At 41.9% G+C, this 22295-nt stretch overlaps 3 protein-coding genes across 4 annotated transcripts; 2 read left to right on the forward strand and 1 right to left on the reverse strand.

Moving 5' to 3' along the window:
- Window positions 1-1618: 1618 nt before the first annotated feature.
- zgc:153018 (Transmembrane protein 179-like) lies at window positions 1619-9201 on the forward strand. The gene is made up of 4 exons (XM_003444742.5): window positions 1619-2109; window positions 4058-4195; window positions 4432-4510; window positions 6406-9201. The coding sequence occupies exons 1-4, from the start codon at window positions 1787-1789 to the stop codon at window positions 6595-6597; spliced, it is 732 nt and encodes a 243-aa protein (XP_003444790.1). The 5' UTR covers window positions 1619-1786; the 3' UTR covers window positions 6598-9201.
- Window positions 9202-10031: 830 nt separating this feature from the next.
- On the forward strand, window positions 10032-15178 carry si:ch211-107m4.1 (heterogeneous nuclear ribonucleoprotein U-like protein 2). The gene is made up of 10 exons (XM_005467502.4): window positions 10032-10658; window positions 11792-11868; window positions 12003-12245; window positions 12333-12445; window positions 12551-12817; window positions 13203-13325; window positions 13470-13571; window positions 14001-14169; window positions 14515-14753; window positions 14840-15178. The coding sequence occupies exons 1-10, from the start codon at window positions 10192-10194 to the stop codon at window positions 14897-14899; spliced, it is 1860 nt and encodes a 619-aa protein (XP_005467559.1). The 5' UTR covers window positions 10032-10191; the 3' UTR covers window positions 14900-15178.
- On the reverse strand, window positions 15065-21502 carry nudt22 (nudix (nucleoside diphosphate linked moiety X)-type motif 22). 2 transcript variants are annotated; one of them, XM_003444606.2, is made up of 7 exons: window positions 21397-21502; window positions 20091-20279; window positions 19434-20013; window positions 19234-19359; window positions 18646-18743; window positions 15910-16003; window positions 15065-15346 (listed from the first exon to the last, which is right to left on the reverse strand). In XM_003444606.2, the coding sequence occupies exons 2-7, from the start codon at window positions 20177-20179 to the stop codon at window positions 15179-15181; spliced, it is 1155 nt and encodes a 384-aa protein (XP_003444654.1). In that variant the 5' UTR covers window positions 20180-20279; window positions 21397-21502; the 3' UTR covers window positions 15065-15178. The 2 variants fall into 2 exon arrangements, with proteins under 2 accessions (XP_003444654.1, XP_005467557.1); XM_005467500.4 differs by lacking the exon at window positions 21397-21502 and adding an exon at window positions 21124-21348.
- Between the last annotated feature and the right edge of the window lie 793 nt (window positions 21503-22295).

The raw sequence follows: 22295 nt of genomic DNA on the forward strand, positions 1-22295 counted from the left end.
AAGAGAAGCAGCAGGTAGAGCATAGCTTCAAACTGCTCACCGCACAGGATTTGGTGAAAGAGGCAGTTCACCACATCCTGCAGGGCTTCTGGGAGCTTCCTCCTCGCCTCTACTTAAACATAGCCTGAGCATACTGTCTGAGCATACTCTCCACCAGTGTCACAAAGGCCACTTTGTCTCCAAAAACTATCACAGCAATGGAAAGCCGGGCAGTCTTCTCTCGCTCCATCAGAGATCAGATCATGGCCCAGAGCATCTTGAGGGAGATCAGAGAGAAATATTCACCAGAAATTCTGCTCAAATTCCCTCATCTGTCACTCTTTCTTTTTTCTTCTTTCTTTTTCTTCTCTCTCTCTTCACCCCAACCCCACCCCTCACGGTTCTGTCTCACCAAACCGTAATGTTGCAAACTTTACACTAGTGCTGCTCACTACAATTGCCGATGTAGCAAAGAATCACATACCCAAGATCTTTAAAAACCCTTCTGAAACTGCACCAATGCCTGATGTTCTTCCCAATGATGAACTTCCTTCTGAAAGCCTGTCAATTCCAGCAAAACTTACTGACTTTCAGACTCCCATCTGTCTTTTCTCACTCTACGAAGTCAAAAACCAAAAAAAACCCCAAACCGTATCAATATTTCTGCATGAGTCTGCATCTATGTTTAAAAGCCTTGTTCGTTTTAAAGTTTGAATGGTGTCTGTAGGTGCACTTATGTGGAAGTAGAGTTGAAAGAGGAGTATGTTGAATGAGAATTTGAAGAGTCTCCCCATTGAAATTTCCCCTGAATAGAGCTGACAATAAAAAAAAGATAGAAGTTATAAATAACAAAAATAGAAGCACACATGTCTAAAAGAAGAGAACTCTAAGCTTGAATGGTTTTTCTAAGTTCAAGGAGATAACCCGCAAAAAATGAACTGAATAAAAATAGCATCTCAATACAGTGAATGCTTAATCAGCATTCACACTAATTATTCCAATTTCTCTGGATCAGAGTATGTCTGTGTGAGCCAAAAGCTCAGGTCTAAACAGTTTGTGACAATTTGTTCTACTTTTGGCTCTATATGATGATATGGATGTGTTAGAGGCAGACAGTCAATCATAGAAAAGTTGGTTTAAAGGGAGGGTGACCTTAAATCAAAGATAGGAGCTATGTCAAACAGTGACTCATGCAAAGCAGAGTCCAAGAATAGAAACGTGGAGGTGGAAATGATAATAATCTGTGCCTCTTTATTTTTGATCATTTTATTTTGTGTAATTTTTTAAATGCCCGTCATGTCTAGTAGGTCATGCGAGAATCCGAATCAGGAGTTAAATGCACCGTTTCGCCAAACATATTTGTTTTTCCAGGACGAGCTCTATAGACTTTCTATAGCTATTTAGGTATCTATTGATTTCTGTTATGTACAAGTGCGTGTGTAAAATGGCGAAGCGGAATTGACAGGCAGAAAGAGTGAAGAAAAAAGGGTTGTTCTTTTAAAGATAAGAAAGAACAGCAGCAGCTTTGGATTCAGTGTTTGTGCTGAAATGCAGGCATGATTACAGCGATGCGTTTTCTCTTGCTTGGCTCCTGGATTTTTGGGCGGAGTGAGCGCTCTGTGTCTCCCCCTCCTCTCTGGCAGTACGTGCGGGTTGTGTAACGGTGGGAGAGACGGCTCGGTCCCCGCCCTGCTCCTTTAAATACCCGTAACGGGGTCAGTACAGCAGACAGACACGGGGATGTGCTGATATCTGCTAACTTTCAGCGTGGGTACTCTAACCGTGTATCTGGTGTTCGTCCTGCGTCATGGAGCTGGACCGGCGGCTGCTGCTGGCGCACTGCACGGCTCACGCCCTCTCGGTAGCGGCGGGCTTGCTGGTGGTGGTCCCGATGGCTCTGAACGGTTCCGCTTTCAAAGGCCGCTGCGCCCTCTTTTCCAGTGGATACTGGAGGACGGATGAGCAGGTGGAACCGACGGGCACGACGGGAGTCGTGGATCACCTGGTGGTGCAGCAGTGGGGGCCGCCGGCAGCCTGCCAGTTCGCCACTTTTGTGGGCATTTTCACGGTGCTGTACGGGGCTGCGCAGGGCTGGAGGTGTCTCTTCTATCTGCACGGACGACATGACGAGTGAGTCTCCCTGCACCACACACCCACCCGTCCATGCGTCTCAAAACACAGAGAAGGGCGGGTACAAGCACTACTGACCTACATTTGGTTATGTTCTGCAGAAAGATGATGCAGCATAGTGCCACAGTGGCCCGGTGGTACTTGGAGATCCTGCATACGCATTAAAATAGATGAAGGCATACATAAACGGATGCATGCAGAAATGGACGCATTAATATGTTGCCTGTGCATTGGTGCCAGATGCCGAAGATTTCTATAAAAAGAGACCATTGTGCGTTAACTTGTTTATTCACCCAAACAAAAGCAAGTAAAGCAGCGAAGCAGTCATGTGGTGTGGATGATCAGTCAGTGTATCCATCAGCACAGAAGGCTGTCGGCCATGTTAAGGAGAGGAGAAAATGTTCTGAATATATCTGCATCCTTTATTCTAGTGATTGTATTTGACTCCCCCCAAAAAGCATGCTAAATGTTAGTGTAAAGAAACAGGAGAAGAAAGAAACACTTTGAGAGCTCTTAAGAATAACGAGTTTACTTAAACAACAACAACAACAGTATTTTAGGTCTTTATGAATCGGCTTGCCTACATGTGAAAAAAATTCTCAACGTTTCATTATAGAAATGCTGCTACTGCCTCTCCACACCGGGAGCATCACCTACATTAAGCCAAAGGAAAAAAATAAACACGGTCTCAGCTGCAGCTTTCACACTTTTCATCAGGTGGGGCAAAGTGGACCTTCTGCCGGCCGGTTCTGACCCCTGAGGTGCACGTTTGACACACCTCTGTGGGCCCCATATCTCAACCAGCTGCTGGGCCTTTCTAAGCCAAACCTGTGGGTCACATGACCTACAAAAACAAACTGCAGTCATCACAGTAGTCATAGCAGGGGTGTCAAACATAAAGCCCGTGGGTGGTATTTGGCCACGCAGAGACTCCAGTATGGCCCTCTGGACAGCTTTGCATAATGTGAAGTTTGGCATAAATCTTCGAGATTTAGCTTTGCTTTCATAGGTTTTATAGCTTTTCCCAATGATAAAGGCCTAGCCCCTGGGTTACTAGAACAGTGTGAATAAGTAATAAACAATTCAATTTTATTACATTTAATTTTACAGTGGATCCACAGTAAAGGAAATTTAGGAATTTTGTCCCGCTCATCCTTGCAGAATTATTGTAATTCAGCCACGTTGGAGGGTTTTTAAGCATGAACCGCCTTTTTAAGGTCATGCCACAGCATCTCAATCAGATTCAGGCCATTCCAAAGTCTTCATTTTCTTTTTCTTAAGCCATTCAGAGGTAGACTTGCTGATGTGTTTTGGATCATTATCCACGCTTCAGCTTGAGGTGACGAAGCAATGGCCGGACATTCTCCTTCAGGATGTTTCGGTAGACTGCAGAATTAATGGTTTCCTTTACCACAGCATGTCTTCCAGGTCCCGAGACAGCAAAACAGCTGCAAACCAATGACAATACCACCATATTTTACTGTTGGTGATGTTCCTTTTCTGAAATGCTGTGTTACTTTTACAGCAGATGTAATTTTAAGACTACTGAAAGAGAGTTAAGGCTGTCCTGGTTGACTTACAAGCTTGTTCAGATTGTATGGTTTTTGGCTTACTGTATTTCCACATATGTTGACTGATGTTTCAATAAATAGCTTTATCCATTTCCCAGTTTACTTGTACAATGTAAAGCGATGAGGGCTGGCTCAAGACTTTTGCGCAGTACTATATATACTGTAACAGCAGGCTGTGCTGTGTGGTTCGTCTGTATCTGTTGAGGAAATCTGTACAAATAAAAACATTACTGTGATAACTGAAGCAGCAGAAAGAGGGGACGTTCAAGGTAGCTGCAGTTGATATTATGAAATAATCATGCATTTGCTCCATCGTCAGCCTTGAGCCTCAGCTCTCTGTGTGTCTGATGGCCATCTCTCTCTCTGTTTCTGCACAGCACTCTGTTTTCGTCCTTCCTCACGGTCCTGCTGAGCGTGTGCGTGTTCTTCCTGTCTGGAGGAGCCAGTGTCATCTTGTCACTAGGACTCAGCTCCTGGTGCGATGTTGTGACAGAGAACGACACACAGCCATTCAGGTACATCTAACACAGACTCCCCTTTGGTATTGTGGATGGATGCCTGCTCAGTTTGACATCGAGAGGCCTGCACATTTCCAGACTTTTCTTTCGTTGCTCCGTCTGTGATTTTAAAAAGAAAACGATTCAGGGTTGATGTTAAAATGTGTGTTTTAAAGCGTGTGTGTAGCTGTCATCTTATTTGAGTGTATCTGGAGGTCCTTTTCTCAGCCATTCTCTGTTTGTTTTGAATTCAGCTGTGCAGAGTCCCAGTCTGTGCCACTTTACCTGGACGTGGACACTTCATCTTTCTTCACAGAGCTCAGTCTGGCGCAGGTAGGAATGCTCAAATACAAGCAAACACAAAATGTTGCGCACACCAGAACACAAAAGTGACACCAAATTCCTCCCAGGCCTCTGAAACAAGAGCTTCACAGTTCGGCTGTATGGTTTTTTTAAAGACTGAAGGAGGTAGAGCACGATGAAGAAAAAAGAAAAGAATTATTTAACAGTTCATATACTAGACGGATAACTTAAGTAACATTAAAATGATCACAACAAGCTAATTTAACATCTCAAATTATAGAACAGGGGTGTCAAACATAAGGGCCAGGGGGACTGAATCAGCAAAGATTCTAATCTGACCCCACTGGCCAAATTAACTGTATTTTCATAAGGTTAAAAAAACTTTCCAACTGATAAAGACCTCCCCTGTGGCCATTAATGTTATAACACAGTAATTGATTAATAGATGAACCTTTTAAAATAACAGCATGAGTTCCAATCAGTGTAGCAGCTGCAGTAGTATTTACAGATTCATCCCCGTTTTGTGCTTAAATACAGGATATTTTGTATCACATCACTGTAGTCACTCATTTCAGTTTTTTTTCCACCCTTCTGTCTGATTCAGTGTCAGCTGCAGTGATGTTGTGTGAGCGGTTTCTAATGGCAACAGATCTTTTGTCACAGATTTGATATTTTAGGAAAGCAGACACGTAAAACATGAAAGCAGGTTTACTCTGTCAGAAGAAACCACTTTTGTTCGGCAGCATGTTCGTCTGATGAACATGAAGCTTGTCTTTTTTGCAGATTTATCCAGGAATTAACAGCATGCATTTAGGAGTTTCTTTGACGTTGTCAATGCTTTGTGTTTTTGTTACAAAACATCATTGATCGACACGAGCTGGTGTCAGCCTCCGTTCTAGCAGCTTCTGCAGCTCCATTCAGTGTCCTGGGCAGGATTTATCTAATCTGTCTTTTGGAAACAATGAAACGAGTGTGCGAGGTTCACTCCCGCAACAAACCGACTCATATTGATGAAACACAGTGACGCTCTCGGCTACGGTCATTTTTCAATTTTTCCAGTTCTAATCTGTCCCGTCTAAAAACGGCATCCCTCTCATCCTGCTGTCGTCACAGTGAAATATCGACTCGTCCCTGAAATTAAGTCTCACAGGAAGTGGTGTTTGTTAAAGGCACAGACTATATGTTTTTACAAATTGATTTTTGGCTTCTACATTTCTGGAGCCACATTGTTGATTTTTAGATTTCTCCTGTGAATCTTTGTCCCGATGTTTTAAATGATCGAAACAAAAGGCTGGATCTTAACTCAGTTTTTCTACTTGTTTGTACATTTCTCTCAGCTCCAGTCCCATAGTTTCACCAATCTACCTCCAAGAATTTGCTGACAGTCCTTATACTGAGGTGATAACTGTTGTTTCACTGATGTATTGTTAAAAATGGCCTAAACTGAGAGTGGAAGATGGACATGTGAGTGTGTGCTATATACATTAGAGGGTTACCTAGGCAACTAGAGCCTGAAGTGTCCACTTGCTATAAAGGTCGAATGAATTGCTTCCCCTGTGCGTGCTGCTTTAGCTCAGGCATGTTGGTCATTCGGAGGCAGAAGTGACCATGTGTGGATCACACATAAATATAAAAGTCATCTGCTGGTTTTTGGGACCATGTTTTTGACGCTTCCGTGCTGGTGTTTTGGCCTTTGCCATGTTAAGGATAAAAAAGATGGATTCAGCAACTGAAACAGCTGCATTTATAACCTGTAAAGCTGCAAAGCACAGACACAGATATCTGCTAATTATTACTCAGTAACAGAATAATAAAACACAGGAATTTCACAAACTTCTTGGGTGCCTTCCGCATCGTTATCCTTCACTATGTGTCTGTTCAGTGTTTTTCGATGTGTGACTGTAAGCATGTCTCTTCATTCTCAGGCGTCGCTGTGGCTTGTGACGGCTCTGTGGCTGGCTCACTCCATCCTGGCTTTCCTGCGGCTCTACCACTCTCACAGCCAGCACATCAGCGGGCCCTGTCTGCACCGGGAGAAGGAGATGCTGCTGGGACACAGTCCATCAGACAGCGGCTCTCCCTCGCCGCCTCCTGTGACACCCATCCTCTTAGTCTAACCCAGAGTGTGCGAGGTACTGACAGAAGAAGCCTCCAGTATTCACATTTAAACCTCAGTCTGTTCATGTCTCGATCGATGATGTCAACTCCGCGGTACATGAGCCTGACCAATGAATCCATCAGGTGTAATATTAATCAACCAACAAAAGAACGCAGTACAGAAATGCCAAAGATACGATAGAAAGAGTTCAGGCTTAAATTAGATATGTCTGTAATGCATGTTACCTTTTTAAAAACATTGGCTGATCTGTGTTGTCCTTAAATATTAATTATCAAGTAATTTATCTTATTTAATGGCTTAATGTTATTTAACAGCTTAGTATCATCACTAATATCGGTGGAATCCTGCCTACTGCATTTTAAAGGTTTTCCCACAATCTTTAAAACCTCTTTTAACCACTTGGATTATTTTTTTTTATTATACGACAAACAAATTCACAGGAAAAAGAGGAAAGAAGAAATCCTATAATGAATTCAATAAGTACAAAATCTTTCCCATATTTGAAAAGGGTCCTCAGACCTTTTGAAACACCCACTGCAGTGTCAACACCGGCAGATAAGTCTAAATTAAATGCAGTATTAAAAATAATACAAGAGATTCATAAATTTTAACAGGAACTGCACACAATGTGTTTCTGTCTGGATTCACTTTAGTGCAGACATATAGAATACAAGTTATAGTTATTTTGAGGTATTTATACTCCATCTTGTTGCCTTGCAAGATAAAAAGAAATGCACAGATGGATGTAACTGACAGTAATGCATTTTAATTTTGGCTAAACAGGCTGTTTTGAGCTTGTGATTTTGCCTGGTTAAAAGGAGAGCCGCTTTTGAGACACTATAAACTCTGACTGTAAGCTCAACATAGGCTTCCTGACCTTAGTCTCACTTCGTAGTACAATCCTGAGGTGATGGGAGTGAGTCCGACTCTAAGAATCTCCTCAAACTGTGGCTGTAATGTGCGGGACTTGCTGCCCAGTCATGGCTTACAAACCCTAAAATAACATGGAAAATTCTTCTTTTTTTAGGAATTGAAAGTTTTGAAAACACGTGAACTTTATTGATTCACTGATTCATTTATGAGCATTAATATAATTTCAGTAAAAGGGATCTGCACGCTGACTGTCTTGTGATCAAAGGTTATGATTGGAGATGAAATGTGTTTTGCAATGATGTCAGGGACGTTTGTACTGAAGGATTTTATAGATTCAAAATATACCAGTTACTGAAGAACTGTATGTTGTGTCAAATCCAACATTAAAGACATTTATGGGCAAAAACATTTCCTTAATAAGTGATAAGATGGAAACATCCAGTCTGTAGGTCCACAGAGTTGGTCTGTAGTGGGACTAAACTTATCTGCCTTCAAACAAAAAGGGATTTCACAGCTGAAGCACATTCTAACAATAGCCAGTGTTGTTGCTTATTTTTGTCTTTTCGCCACATTTTCGTGAGTCACTGTTCATTCACATCATTGATGACACCACAAGCAGCCAGCCTGGTGTTTGTTCCGAGTACGTTTACGATGCATGTTTGTTTGCGTTTCTGCAGGAGCTCGACATTTTGCACAGTCGTGTCCTCATCAGGGAGAATTCGTTGTATTGTTCTGAGTGTAATATTCGAATGCTTTCATCGTGAAGCATGTGGCGAGAGTGTGACTGAGCCACCGTGTTCGTGAAACAGCCTCACTGTGTGAGCATGACCTGAATGTTCTGTTGTGTAATGGGAAAATCTCTGCTGGCCTCTCATCTTGTGACGATTTCTGTCATGATGCTGTTTGCGTGGAGGCGGCTGCTCTCGGTCCGTCAGTGAAGCAGTCGAATCCTCTCAGACGATCCACGTAGAGTTTAATTAGCAGGAAAACTCTGATTTGTGACTTTTTGAGACAGATTTATGTGGAGCCCAGTGGGGTTGATATGAAGTCGTCGTTACACTTCTGTCAACCCGAGCAGCTGTAATGACACGCAGACAGCAGAGGTGGAAATCTGAGGTAAAGAGGCGGCTTTGTGATGTATTAAATGTTTTTGTATGCTGACCGTTGTCCTGCTTTTTACCTCTGAAAACCGTTTGTGCTCATTCATACTCGCATTTTTGCATTGTTCTTGTTTACAAATAAAAATGCCTCATTACAAAAGAACCTTGCTCATTTTTGTTATTTACAAAAGCACCATCACCCTGATCACACGTCTTCTGTTTGCTTTAGTCACTTTGATATTATTGTGGTTGTAGTGTTCATTACAGTGTTGTGGTTGTAGTGTGTTGGGCTGCAGTGACCACAGCTTACATCCCATGCACAATAACAGAGAATGTAGTCTAGCAGTACAACAATCAGCCACTGCCAGACACTTGATTATGTACACCCATTCAACTGCTCTTTAACACAGATATCCAATCAGCTAATCATATGATCACGATTGCCTGCTGAAGTTTAAACTGAGCATCACAATGGGAAAGAACTTTGATTTAAGTGACTTTGAACATAGTGTGGTTGAATGATGTGACGATCACACAACCATCTCTATAAGTTACAGAGAATGTCTATGAAATATTCATGAAAGAATGTTTTTCTTGTTGTCTTTAGACATACCAATAAATGTGTGAAACAAATTACTCATATTGTCCTTGCATGTTTTCTATGAAAGTAGTTCCTGACCTGCAGATATCTGAGAAAATCATTCCCACCACAGTTGTATTTCTCATGGACAACAAGAAGAATGCCTAAGCCCTTTGGTGTACCTTTGACCTTTGACAGTTGACATATGTCAGTTTACTTTAGGGTGTCGATAGTAACACTATAAAATATATAGGGTAATACATTCACTTCTGAATATATTACCTTATATATATTTGTGTTACAGCTCAAGTTTATATAATGTAGTAACCACTATTAATAGAGTTAAAATTACACTGAACATCTGCTTGTGACAAATAGCCAGAGTTATATTTTTTTGTATTTTGCAATTAGACTTTATTTTTATTTAGTTTGTTCTTTTTTTTTTCTTTAATTCAGGTCAGTTTTATCTAGTTTTCAGAGAGGATTTTCTTGTTTCAGTTTATTTTTTACGGTTTCCAAATATTCAGTTCTAGCGTTGTTTTTATTAGTTTAAGTCTTAGTTTTAGTCTTTAGTTATTTTTGTATGGAGGGCATATGTTAGAGGCGATCAATACATCATGCACCAGTTTGTTTCTTTGCTTTTTTACCAAACTAACAAACTAATGATATTTCCTTTAGTTATCTCCAAAAGTTGTCTGTTCATCTGGACATATCTGGACGTAACTAATTGAAGCTAAATTGACTCGAAAACAACTATACAAATAAAAATAATACTTTTCAAAAAACCTAGTACGGTAGTTATGTTGATGTAGTAACATTTTCTTTCGCTAGGTGGCAGTAAACAAAACGTATCTGTCTTAAATGAGAAAGAGGAAGAAGTAACGAGCCAATCAAATTCCAAGGCACCATATTGAACAGTTGTTTTGACTCCAGCCTGTTCTTCTTTCACAGTTTTTACTTTGTATTTGGCTTTTTAAAAACTTAAATAATTCGCATTTACAATTAAAAGACAAATAAACGTAATACTCGTGCGGGAACAATGAAGCTGGCGGACATTAAAAAGTTAAAAGTGGCCGAGCTGCGGTCCAGACTTAAAGAGCTGGGGCTGGACAGCAGAGGGCTGAAGGCTGAGCTGGTGGAGCGGCTGTGGTCTGCAGCAGAGGGGGAGCAGAGCGGGGGAGACGGCGAAGAAGAATCGCTGAAGCTACATGACAGCTCACCTATACTTTTAGTACAGACAGAGCCAGCAGACGTCCGCCCTCCATCCTCAGAGATTGGTGCTACTGCGCGACATGAAGTAGACCGCGGCTACACAGACATGGCCACACAGACTGAGGCTGAGCCCAGTCCAGCTGCACCACAGCCCGGCTCGGAGGCTGCTGCTGCGGGTGTCACTGCCTGCCCTGCAGAGGGAGGAGAACAGGGGCATGCGGAGGGTCCAGTAGAGGAGGACATGGGCAGAGGAAGGTCGTTCTACGAGTTCAAAGAGGAGATACGATACAAGAGGTAGAGTATGGTGAAGAAACCCGCCCCACAGAGGGCATCGGGTTCAATGAAAATCCCTCACATCTGTCCACAGCATACTGTAATTACCGTGTGGAGCTCTCGTTGTGGAGTTTCATACGTGTAGGTTCTCTTGGTCTTGAGAACTTGACAAGGTTTGTAAAGATTTTTAAACTCTCACCCAAGAGACTTCTTTAGTACCACTACCACTGATGGAAAATCCCAGCCAAACGAAGCGTGGGCCAAGTCTAGAATCAGAATCACAGAGACTTTATTAATCCCACAGGGAACTTGAGTTCTCATAGCGGCACACATACAGCAAACGTCAAGCACTCATATAAAACGAAGAGTAGAAACAGAGATATTAATAGATAACTATTAAAATAAATATAGAGATACAGGTATAAATATAAACATAAATATGCATATAAACATAAAAGTACACAAATGTGTGTGCAATATATGTCATTGCGTACAAAAGTGCCAGAGTGCAGTGAGGTGTGATTAACCCTGTTCTGCATGTGTGGGCCTGACCCAAGTAGATGAATTAAAGAGTTTGAAAGCAGCAGGAAGGAAGGACGTGTGACGTTCCCTCAGACAGCAGCATGAAGGAATCTGTTGCTGTCCTCTGTTGCAGTGATGTCAGTGAGCTACTCAGGTCATGTTAAAATAAGTTTTCTTAGTTTAAGAGGGAAGAAGGATTTGAAAGCTCTTCCAATATTGTGGTCCTGGTTACTGCACCATTGGTTAGGAATATGTTTTAAATCCTGACTTTGAAGGATTTTTGATGTGTATACATGTGTGGAGGGGCAGTTTTTTCCCTTAAGGCCAGATTAGCATGTAATATCCTTTTATTCCCTTTTAGGATAACTGTATATGCGTACTTATACTTTAATATTTGCTATTTTATTATATTGTTATTTTATTCTGTGCAATTAAGAATGAGTGAACGCATGCTCGTCTGCTAAAACATAAGCTCTGATCCAGTTTCACTGTAGAATGCATAGCACAGTGGCATAAAAGGAATCTTTATCTTTGTGTAAGCAGACACCTCATTACCAAGTTTTACCCATAGATTTAGATTTAATAAAGTTCTTAAATCATTAAATGTGACATGCCTCTTGTTTTTCAACCAGAGCCAAATCACCACAGCCCCCTGCGGAGAGGAGTGAGGCAGAGGAACAAGATGAAGATAAAGTCAGATTAGATAAATGTGAGTCTTTGCTGAAAACACACCCACACAAATTTTAATCACAGCTTGAGTTTTCTTATGAGTTAATTTTGTCTGGACTAACCCCCGAGGGTGTATTTGATATGACTCCCTGAGTCTCCTTGTCGCTTACTCAGATGGCTCTCACCTGCACTTTGAGGTGAGTCCTGATGGATCCTCCGGCCAGCCGCGGTTCTGGGCTCAATTCCCCCTGCTGTGGTCAGGCTGCAGGCTCACCCATGGGGTGCAGCAGGGCAGGGTGGGCTTTGAGGTGAGGCTGGAGAGGAAACTGTTGACTGCACAGCCAGATGACCATGAAGTCAGGGAGCCATATGGACTGAGAGTTGGCTGGTCAGTGGCCGACTCCTCTCTGCTGCTGGGTAAGAATGAAGTTTTTTTATATTTATTGTCTGTAGATGTGTTGTACTTGTTAAAAAGCTTCTGATTCCTTCTGGGTTTCACGTCAGGTGAAGATGAACTCTCTTTTTGTTATGATGGACGTGGTAAAAAAGTGTCAGATAGAAAGGAAGAGAACTTTGGAGAGCCTTTTTCGGAGGGGGATATCATCGGCTGTTATGCTGTGAGTCATGTTTTCAGTCAGCTTTCCCAGCGCTCGAGTGACTTTTCCCCCATTTACACCATGTTTTTGTGTTTGTGTGTCATGTTCGCACCTGCACACACCCAGTCTTTCTCCTCAGACGGCGCTGTCGAGCTCTCTTTCCATAAAAACGGTCGTTTCGTAGGTGTGGCCTTTTCCACGGACACCTCGGTGCTACGGGGTCGTGCTCTGTTCCCTCATGTCCTCTGTAAGAGCTGTTCGTTCAAATTGCTCCTGGACCCTGCAGCTCAACCCTGGTACCCCGGCCCTCCAGGGTTCACACCGTTGGCCACTCTTCCTCCTGGGCAAAGGGTGTGCTCCACATCAGGTCCAACCTCCAGAGCACAGTGCGAGGTGAGAGTCAAATTTGGATTTGTATTCCCAATCTTTCTACTACTAAAGGCTCCTCCTAAAGATGAAATTGTAGTGTGAAGATGAATTGTAATGTTTTCTAAGAATTTCCTCTGAAAGTTTGAAGTAAACAGAGTTCAGATGATCCTGTACATGAAGCATCTTAGCCATAGAAAATGCTCCTACGGTGGAAAATTGTTGGGAGTAGAGCGGAGGATGTAAGCCGGGGAGAAAATGGCAGAACGACAACGTTTAGTGTTACAGGAGTGATCGCCTGAGTCATTAGGATCATCCTATGGGACCCATGAATGTTTGTGCAAAATTTAATTTTCTAACAGTTGACATATTTAAGTTTTGCTATGTCTGATCTTCCTCTCTGCTCCACCAGGTGGTGCTGATGGTGGGTCTTCCTGCCTCTGGGAAGAGCGTCTGGGCAAGGAATTACATGAAGCAGCATCCAGAGAAACAGCACAGACTGCTGGGAACGGAGGAGCTGCTCGCTTATATGATTGTCAGTCAGATCCCCAATCTTTACTCCTGTGATTCACGTTCACATTCAGAGATTATGGTTCACACCTGAGCAGCTGATGTAAAATGTTTGACCTGTGTGTGTGTGTGTGTGTGTGTGTGTGTGTGTGTGTGTGTGTATATATAGAGTGGTGGGCAGAGGGACAGCAGGCTCCAGCAGGCCTCTCACTGTCTTACTGAAATAATCAAGATAGCTGCCCAAACTCCTGGAAACTACATCCTCGACCAGGTAATGCTTCACGGTCGAAAGAAAAAAAAAAAAAAAAAAAAGACTTATGAGATGTCACCTTGTGAAACTCACCTAAGGATAGAAGTTGCTATCATGTGGTAGAAGAAAAGCCGTTATTGGAGAATCAGCATCTGCAAGCAAAGTGTCAGGAGACCAAAGTGAACTGATTCATTTAGGCTCATGTGATAGAGGTGTGGATGAGCAGCAGAAGATTTCCTGGTTTCAAATCGGGTCTCGGTAGTCTGGAGTTTGGGATTATTTATTGGTCCTATTAATAATTAAATATTTACTTTAAAGCAGTTATATGTGGAATAAAATCTAAACTGTAACCACCAGTTATGAGCAAAGAGCTTGCTGGTTTAGCTTCGACAAAAAATTTCACTATGCTGTAATCTTAGTAGTTATTTTACTTCATCTTTCTGTTTCCAGTGCAACATCCTCTTCTCTGCACTCCGTCACAAGCTGCGGCTGTTCACAGGCTTCAGGCGTCGGGTGGTGGTGGTGTTTCCCTCAGCCGACGAGTGGAAAAGACGACTGTTGCAGCACCAGATGAGAGACGGTGAACACATCCCAGAGACCGCCCTGCTCAAATTACAAGGTTTACCTACATTTGTAATATTATGTTACATTACAGGTCTATGATATTAGGGGGAAAAACAAAAAACACATGAATTTGTTTCATATGGTCCATTTGGTCTCTTCAGTAATCCCTGTAAATGTTCACTGAGGAATGGGTTCAGATTCTTCTTGGTTAAATCTGTGAGTCCTCCAGAAAGAAAGGTTTTTCATCTCATTACTCTGTTTACTGATATCATTGAAGGTCTCAGATGTGCTGGGAGCCACATAGAGTTTATAAAAGATCGTTACAGCTGGAGATTCTGGTGCTGCTGACAGTTAAAATAAACAGCAGTCATTCCTGTAATACTTTCCTCTCTCTGCCCAGTGAGCTGCAGTCTTCCAGAGCAGCAGGATGACCTCCTGGAGGAGTTGCAGTACATCGAGCTGCCGCAGGAAAAGGCGCTAAAGCTCCTGCAGGAGTATAAAGATGAGGCTCGCAGACTGCTACCCCCCGTCCCCAAACATGAGAAGACACGGCGACTTTACAGGAAAAGACCCCACCCTCACGGCCCTCCATCCTCTCACAGGAGCAGCATGCAGACATGGAGTCAGCCGCCAAGATACGTGAGTGCCAACCTGACTCATTTCTCTCTAAAACCACAGCTGCATTTGCTAGATGTTAAATTAATTTTGTGTCATTCACATTTCAGTGGAGCGTGCCTTATCAGGATCAGAGGTATTACTACAGCGCGTACCAGAGCTACTCATGAGCAAACCTGGAGCAAGAGGACTCGAATGATGCTGCTGCATTACCAGTGATTACACAACACCAACACTGCTGAAGTTTTATTATATGGAGCTGCACAATCCCTGCTCAAAGATAATCAGTGTCATATTTTATAATATCTTTTATGAAAAGACATGGACACCTTTTAGGTTTTTATTCAAAATATTTTAATAAATTTTTACTTGTTCTTGCTGTACAGTGTATAAATGAATTATACCGTACTGAATTATGAGTAAATTGTAAATAAAACCCCAAACTTTAATCAGTCTGTTTCTTTGTGCACATGTGGTGGTGTCAACTTGGCATCGCCTCGTCCGCTTCGGTCTGGAACTACGTCAGGTTTAACAGTCTGGTAAAGCAGCATGGCTCCTTTAGCTGACGGACACAGCTCCAACCACAGAGGGCTGCTTCTGTCCAGCTGCAAAACGTCCTACAGTGTGCAAAATACAACGGTGTGAGAAAGTGTTTGCCCCCTTCCTAATTTCCTGTTTTGTTTTGGAGATTTTTGTCACATTTAAATGCTCCAGATCATCAAACAAATTTAAATATTAGACAAAAAAGTAAGTAAACCTACATGGCTCTGTGTGAAAAAAGTGATTGCCCCATCTCTGTTCTAACATAAGTTAACTGTGGTATATCACAACTTTGAAAAGCTCAGTTCAATTTCTCTAGCCACACCCGGGTCTGATGTAATCACCTTAATGAGAAACATCTTCATTTAGAAACTGCATTTACTTTTGCTGTCTTTGTCTAACATTTAAATTTGTTTGATGATCTGAAACATTTAAGTGTGGCAAACATACAAAAAATAGGAAATCAGGAATGGGGCAAACACTTTTTCACACTACTGTATATAAAAAGGCAGAATTGCATTATATGCTTGTAATCTCTCCATAAAGTGATGATTGTACTTTGTTCCCTACTGCAGACGCAAGTACAAGAATCTCGTTTTGGTGTTGGTCTGCAGGTATTTATTTGTCTGTAACATCTCACCGTTCTGCTGACAAAGACGACCTCTGTGGACTCGCTGGCCTCTGCTCCTCCTTTCCAGTACAACTTTCTCACTTCATCAGAACTTAAGGAGCAACTGAAAGCACACAGATTAAAATTTATCTTTATAGAGCCATTCAAACCACATTTATTATTTCACGATGCTTGATTTAGGATTGTGTGCAGCTTTATGCTGCCCTTCTTAAGCTCAGCTGGGCAAATCTGGTTAGATAATTGAGACCTAATCTAATAGTAACTTTAACTTTGGACTTCATTTTGTATGACACATTTTTATAGGCTTGCCATTATGTGATGTCATCTTTTATGGTCTCTCAGCTGCCTTCATTATTACTTCTGTTCCTTTGCTTTTAGTCTTTCACTGGTGTGCATTTTTTATTGTTTGTATTTTCTGCTTTGTATCATCTTTTTTTTTCTTTTAACTCTCTATTAACTTTACTCATCTCAAGCCCTAACATCTAACTTTCATACTGGGCAGTAAAACTGTTTTTTCTTCTTAATACTGAACTTTGTTAACTCCAATAGAACTATTTGTAATAGGAGTCTGAGATTCCAGTTACAAATGGATTTCAAGAACGAAAAGAAAGGTCTAAAGAAGGTTTAGACTCCCTAAACATACATACAGTGGCTTGCAAAAGTATTCGGCCCCCTTGAACTTTTCCACATTTTGTCACATTACAGCCACAAACATGAATCAATTTTATTGGAATTCCACGTGAAAGACCAATACAAAGCTGTGTACACATGAGAAGTGGAACGAAAATCATACATGATTCCAAACATTTTTTACAAATAAATAACTGAAAAGTGGGGTGTGCGTAATTATTCAGCCCCCTTTGGTCTGAGTGCAGTCAGTTGCCCATAGACATTGCCTGATGAGTGCTAATGACTAAATAGAGTGCACCTGTGTGTAATCTAATGTCAGTACAAATACAGCTGCTCTGTGACGGCCTCAGAGGTCGTCTAAGAGAATATTGGGAGCAACAACACCATCAAGTCCAAAGAACACACCAGACAGGTCAGGGATAAAGTTATTGAGAAATTTAAAGCAGGCTTAGGCTACAAAAAGATTTCCCAAGCCTTGAACATCCCACGGAGCACTGTTCAAGCGATCATTCAGAAATGGAAGGAGTATGGCACAACTGTAAACCTACCAAGACAAGGCCGTCCACCTAAACTCACAGGCCGAACAAGGAGAGCGCTGATCAGAAATGCAGCCAAGAGGCCCATGGTGACTCTGGACGAGCTGCAGAGATCTACAGCTCAGGTGGGGGAATCTGTCCATAGGACAACTATTAGTCGTGCACTGCACAAAGTTGGCCTTTATGGAAGAGTGGCAAGAAGAAAGCCATTGTTAACAGAAAACCATAAGAAGTCCCATTTGCAGTTCACCACAAGCCATGTGGGGGACACAGCAAACATGTGGAAGAAGGTGCTCTGCTCAGATGAGACCAAAATGGAACTTTTTGGCCAAAATGCAAAACGCTATGTGTGGCGGAAAACTAACACTGCACATCACTCTGAACACACCATCCCCACTGTCAAATATGGTGGTGGCAGCATCATGCTCTGGGGGTGCTTCTCTTCAGCAGGGACAGGGAAGCTGGTCAGAGTTGATGGGAAGATGGATGGAGCCAAATACAGGGCAATCTTGGAAGAAAACCTCTTGGAGTCAGCAAAAGACTTGAGACTGGGGCGGAGGTTCACCTTCCAGCAGGACAATGACCCTAAACATAAAGCCAGGGCAACAATGGAATGGTTTAAAACAAAACATACCCATGTGTTAGAATGGCCCAGTCAAAGTCCAGATCTAAATCCAATCGAGAATCTGTGGCAAGATCTGAAAACTGCTGTTCACAAACGCTGTCCATCTAATCTGACTGAGCTGGAGCTGTTTTGCAAAGAAGAATGGGCAAGGATTTCAGTCTCTAGATGTGCGAAGCTGGTAGACACATACCCTAAAAGACTGGCAGCTGTAATTGCAGCAAAAGGTGGTTCTACAAAGTATTGACTCAGGGGGCTGAATAATTACGCACACCCCACTTTGCAGTTATTTATTTGTAAAAAATGTTTGGAATCATGTATGATTTTCGTTCCACTTCTCACATGTACACAGCTTTGTATTGGTCTTTCACGTGGAATTCCAATAAAATTGATTCATGTTTGTGGCTGTAATGTGACAAAATGTGGAAAAGTTCAAGGGGGCCGAATACTTTTGCAAGCCACTGTATAACACATCCTGTAGGCTTACAGCCTAAATGTATAATATTTGTTTAAACCTCATTGACTTTATTTGCAGCCAGTGCTCCTGAATGTGGTTTTAAATTCAGTCAGCTCAGGAAGTTTCAGGGGTTTTTTTCTACTCCTGGGTCTGTATGATGTCAAAGAGGGAGGGTAGCCCTAATATAGTCATCTCACTCTGGCTGTGAGCAGAAGCCTCACCCACTCATCTTCTGTTCATGAGAGGCAGCCAATCAGAAAAAAGTTGCAGGGGATTATTTTGAACTGTGAGTCATACAAAGCTACTTCAAGAGTCCACATAAAAAACACGTAGTCTTTGGTAGTGGTGATGTGGTCATAGTGATGATTCGGTCTTTATCAAAATTTTCGCCAAACTCTTTTTATTCTTTCATTTTCTGAGCAACTTTCACTGACAGACCTACTACAAGAAATCCGTCCTGCAGGTTTCACAATATGGATTAAAACTGAAGCGACGACTACCTGACGTAAAACTCGGCACTCGGTCTTCCAGCGCTGGTGTGATTCAGAGCGACACCCATCAGGACGGGCGGTCCCAGGGAGCTCAGAGGAATATTCACCTGGGGACAGAACAGTAAAATTAATATTAATATTAACATTTTAGCCCTTTCATTACTTAGATGAAACAGCTGGTGCAAAGTGTTATTAAAGAAAAGTGACTGTGTGAATACTGCTTTAGACATAAAATCCCTGTTTTACACTGTGATGTTTGTGGGTTGTGAGGTCCTATGTGTAGGATCTGACCTAACAATTTTCCACTTCATAAAAAAACTTGGTAAATTTTCTGATGTGTGGATCAAATATTAGGGCTGAGTCAAACTGTGGTGCCAAGTTTCTGGAAGCTGGTTTCACTTTGTGGGGCCTATGACATGCATGATTGAACAAGAATTCTGATTTTGAGGTATTTCACTGAAGGAAATCTGCTGACACCATTTAGACTCTTAAAAAGAGTTGCTAGCAGCTTCTGACGGTAAGTATACGTGCATAAAAGTGAAACAAGACATAATTCTGAATAAAAAGAATACAAACAGAAAAGGAATGACTTTTCACCTCATCTCTGATCTCGGCGCACACAGAGGAGAAAAGCTCTGAGACAATGGCCTCTGGCCTCCTCTCCATCATGGCTATGCTGATCTGCTCCTCACACACCCTCTGTCCTAGACGCTCACACACAGCCTGAGGACAACAGGGTTGACATGAGCAACACATCAAGAATTTTGGTGAGACTGAATCCTCTTTATTCATATCACCTTTGGCTCTGGGTGGCCTCCGGGGATATCCAGGAGCCCTCCCGCCTCTGCCACCTTTTGGCTCCTCCTGATCATGACCACCTGACCATTGCTGGTGCACAGTATGGCACCCACACCTAGAGGCTGAGCCAACAGCGTCAGAGGATCTCCGAACTCGGCCTCACCACGCTGTCGCAGCTTGGCCACCCCACATGACCAGTTTGTTCCCAGGTAGTCCTTGTAGCACGTGAGGCCTAGCCTCAGACTGAGGAGGGGTGCAGGGTGTGGAGGAGGTTTGTCTGCAATGCCATTAAACTCTCTGTAGTCATGATTGGAGGGACCCTCAGCATTTTCTGTCTGACTTGTACACCTGTTACGTATGTCACCCAAATCCCTCTGTCCTTGACTGTTTTGGTCCTCTGTGTGGTGGAAAATGGTGCCATGGCACAAAGGAGTGGAAGGTGGATTTTGTGGATCTGCTAAGCAGAAAGAATGCAGCCTGAATTTTGCCCCGTTGAAAAGCCACGGCTCCTTGGACACCCGCTTCGTCCACACCTCATCTATGTGACGCTCTAGAGCCAGATCTGTCTGCCTGTTAAACCTGAGAGAGGAGGAATTGATTTTACATGACGTGTGATGTAAAGTATTTAAAGGATGTACTGCACTGTATGTTTGCACCTTTCTGAAAGCTCCACTTGTACTTGAGACTCGAGCAGCCCATGCCAGTGTGCACAGTGCAGCAGCACAGACACCTCGGGGTCCATCATTTCCCACTGTGGCGCTTCACTGGAAGCATCAGTTACTTGATCCAGTTGTGTCCTTTGAGAAGACTTGGAGGTGGAATGGTTGGAGATGTTAAGATGGTTGCTGGAAGTGATAAGAATGGACAGGATTATAAATGAGTCTATCAGAGGGACAGTTCAGGTTGAGCACTTTGAAGACAAAGTCAGAGAGGCAAGGCTGAGATCATTTGGACATGTTGGACAGGATGCTGAAGTAAGGAAAAGAGGAGGACCATGGAGAAGACTAATGGAGCGAAGGAGGACATGCAGAGGGTTGGTGTGACAGAAGAGGGTGTTGGGGATAGGGTGAGATAATCCTCTGTGGTGACCCATAAAGGGAACAGCCAAAAGAAGAAGAAAATGTGAGCTGTTTCAGCTGAAGCTTTAAACCTTAAGGCCCATGAAGGCATCAAATCAAGTGAGGTGATCAACTCTGTGCAGGTTAATAAGTCCACTCCTGTTATACAAAGACACACATCAAGTGCACCCACATATAAGAGACTAGAGCAGGCAAATAAATATCTGACCATTGATAAGGTTAATGGAAGCACAACATCAAATTATTTAAAAAAAAGATTTTAGAAATAGACACAAAATAATTGAACAAAATAACTGATTAAACTAATTAAACTAAGCAGCCCTAATGTTTGCATTAAATGCAAGTCCAGGTGAGATGTGAGTATACTACAGAGTCATGCTCTAACTCAGGGGTATATAATGACAATTTCAACAGTGCCCGTGGGATCATGACAGCATTGGGTGCAGTGGCATAACCAAAAACGGAAGGACAACTTCTTTAAGGCGTCAACAATTTGTGCAGTTTAATGCAGATTTGTCTTATCTAATTGTCAGTGAGGTTGAAAAGGGGAACAGACACATTTAAAAACGTGGCATTCAAAAACAAGACCGCTCGGCGTCATTTTACTCACATAAAAGCTCCTGATTTGTTACTGCTAATGAAGTTATTCTTTATTTACTTTAACTGCTACCAGTAACTTCCAATTTTTTCCACCATTTCACTGCAAACAGTCAAAAACTTTCAATGAACCGGCGAGCTGGAAAGGAATTAAATAGTGCGACTTCCTGATAAAATAAACGTCTAACATAACAACTCCTGTGTTCTCGTTTATTCTAAGATAATATTGTCTGGATGATAGTCTATGAAACCAAATAAGCACAAACGTTTTAAATGGCTTGTTTACCTGTCGTTTCCGAGGTAGGCGAAGAAGAAGCCAAACCAGCGAACGGGAGAAAGGTGGCTTCTTCCTCTTTTCCCACTAACGGCAAAAATGTGCTTCTTATCACCACCTAGCGGCAAAGAGTGTAAATAATAATAATGTTATATTGTCAGTAAGACATTACTGACAGATGTGGAAAAAATATAAATTTTGTGCATATTTCTACAATGTAAATTATATTTATGAATTATAGTTATAAGACAAACTTATTTATTTCTAATATTAATTATAATCCAATTCAATCCAACTTTTTTTTATAAAGCACTTTAAAATTGCCAGCACATGACCAAAGTGCTGTACAGTAAATAAATAAATAATAATATAGTACTGTCCAAAAGTCCTGAGCAACCTCTCAATATTTTTCAAACATTGACATTCAAGGAAATGAGTGGCGGCTCAAAACGTTTGCACAGTGCTGTATATATTTAATTTAGTTTTCTTTTCTTTTTAAGTTGACTTTAATTCCTCTCTGGAGTGACTTTTTATTGTTTGAAAATGCATAGTTTTAATTGTATCTATTTTATTTTATTTTAATTTATTTTATACCATTCTGATATGAATGGCATTACAACATGAACATGATTTTAATGATTTTTAATTTTAATGCGTGTAGATTAAAGGAAATTATTTTACCTGGATATGATTGTCTCTGATGAACCTAAGGTACAAAACATGCCGGTGACGACGATAAGGTTTTTCTAGCTCCTCGAGAATTAAAAATTTACAAAAAAAACAGAGCAACATTTCTGGGTCCATTTTAAAGTTTTTGCGCTTTGGCGCTAGCAACCGGAAGAACTGGACACCGCTGTCACCAACACTAAAACAATGGCGACAGAGACAGCTCCTGAACTTACACAGACCTC

This window comes from Oreochromis niloticus, linkage group LG2, assembly GCF_001858045.2.
Source record: "Oreochromis niloticus isolate F11D_XX linkage group LG2, O_niloticus_UMD_NMBU, whole genome shotgun sequence".
NCBI classification, from domain to species: Eukaryota; Metazoa; Chordata; class Actinopteri; order Cichliformes; family Cichlidae; genus Oreochromis; species Oreochromis niloticus.

Coding starts and splice junctions, on each gene's coding strand:
- nudt22 (XM_003444606.2), bottom strand. CDS start 20,179: ATGATGGACCCCGAGGTGTCTGTGCTGCTGCACTGTGCACACTGGCAT. Junction 18,744..19,233: donor GCGCCGAGATCAGAGATGAG/GTGAAAAGTCAT, acceptor TTCTGTCCCCAG/GTGAATATTCCTCTGAGCTC. Junction 16,004..18,645: donor AGTGCCGAGTTTTACGTCAG/GTAGTCGTCGCT, acceptor GTGTGCTTTCAG/TTGCTCCTTAAGTTCTGATG.
- si:ch211-107m4.1 (XM_005467502.4), top strand. CDS start 10,192: ATGAAGCTGGCGGACATTAAAAAGTTAAAAGTGGCCGAGCTGCGGTCC. Junction 12,446..12,550: donor ATATCATCGGCTGTTATGCT/GTGAGTCATGTT, acceptor GCACACACCCAG/TCTTTCTCCTCAGACGGCGC. Junction 13,572..14,000: donor GAAACTACATCCTCGACCAG/GTAATGCTTCAC, acceptor TTCTGTTTCCAG/TGCAACATCCTCTTCTCTGC.
- zgc:153018 (XM_003444742.5), top strand. CDS start 1,787: ATGGAGCTGGACCGGCGGCTGCTGCTGGCGCACTGCACGGCTCACGCC. Junction 4,196..4,431: donor AACGACACACAGCCATTCAG/GTACATCTAACA, acceptor TTTTGAATTCAG/CTGTGCAGAGTCCCAGTCTG. Junction 4,511..6,405: donor CAGAGCTCAGTCTGGCGCAG/GTAGGAATGCTC, acceptor CTTCATTCTCAG/GCGTCGCTGTGGCTTGTGAC.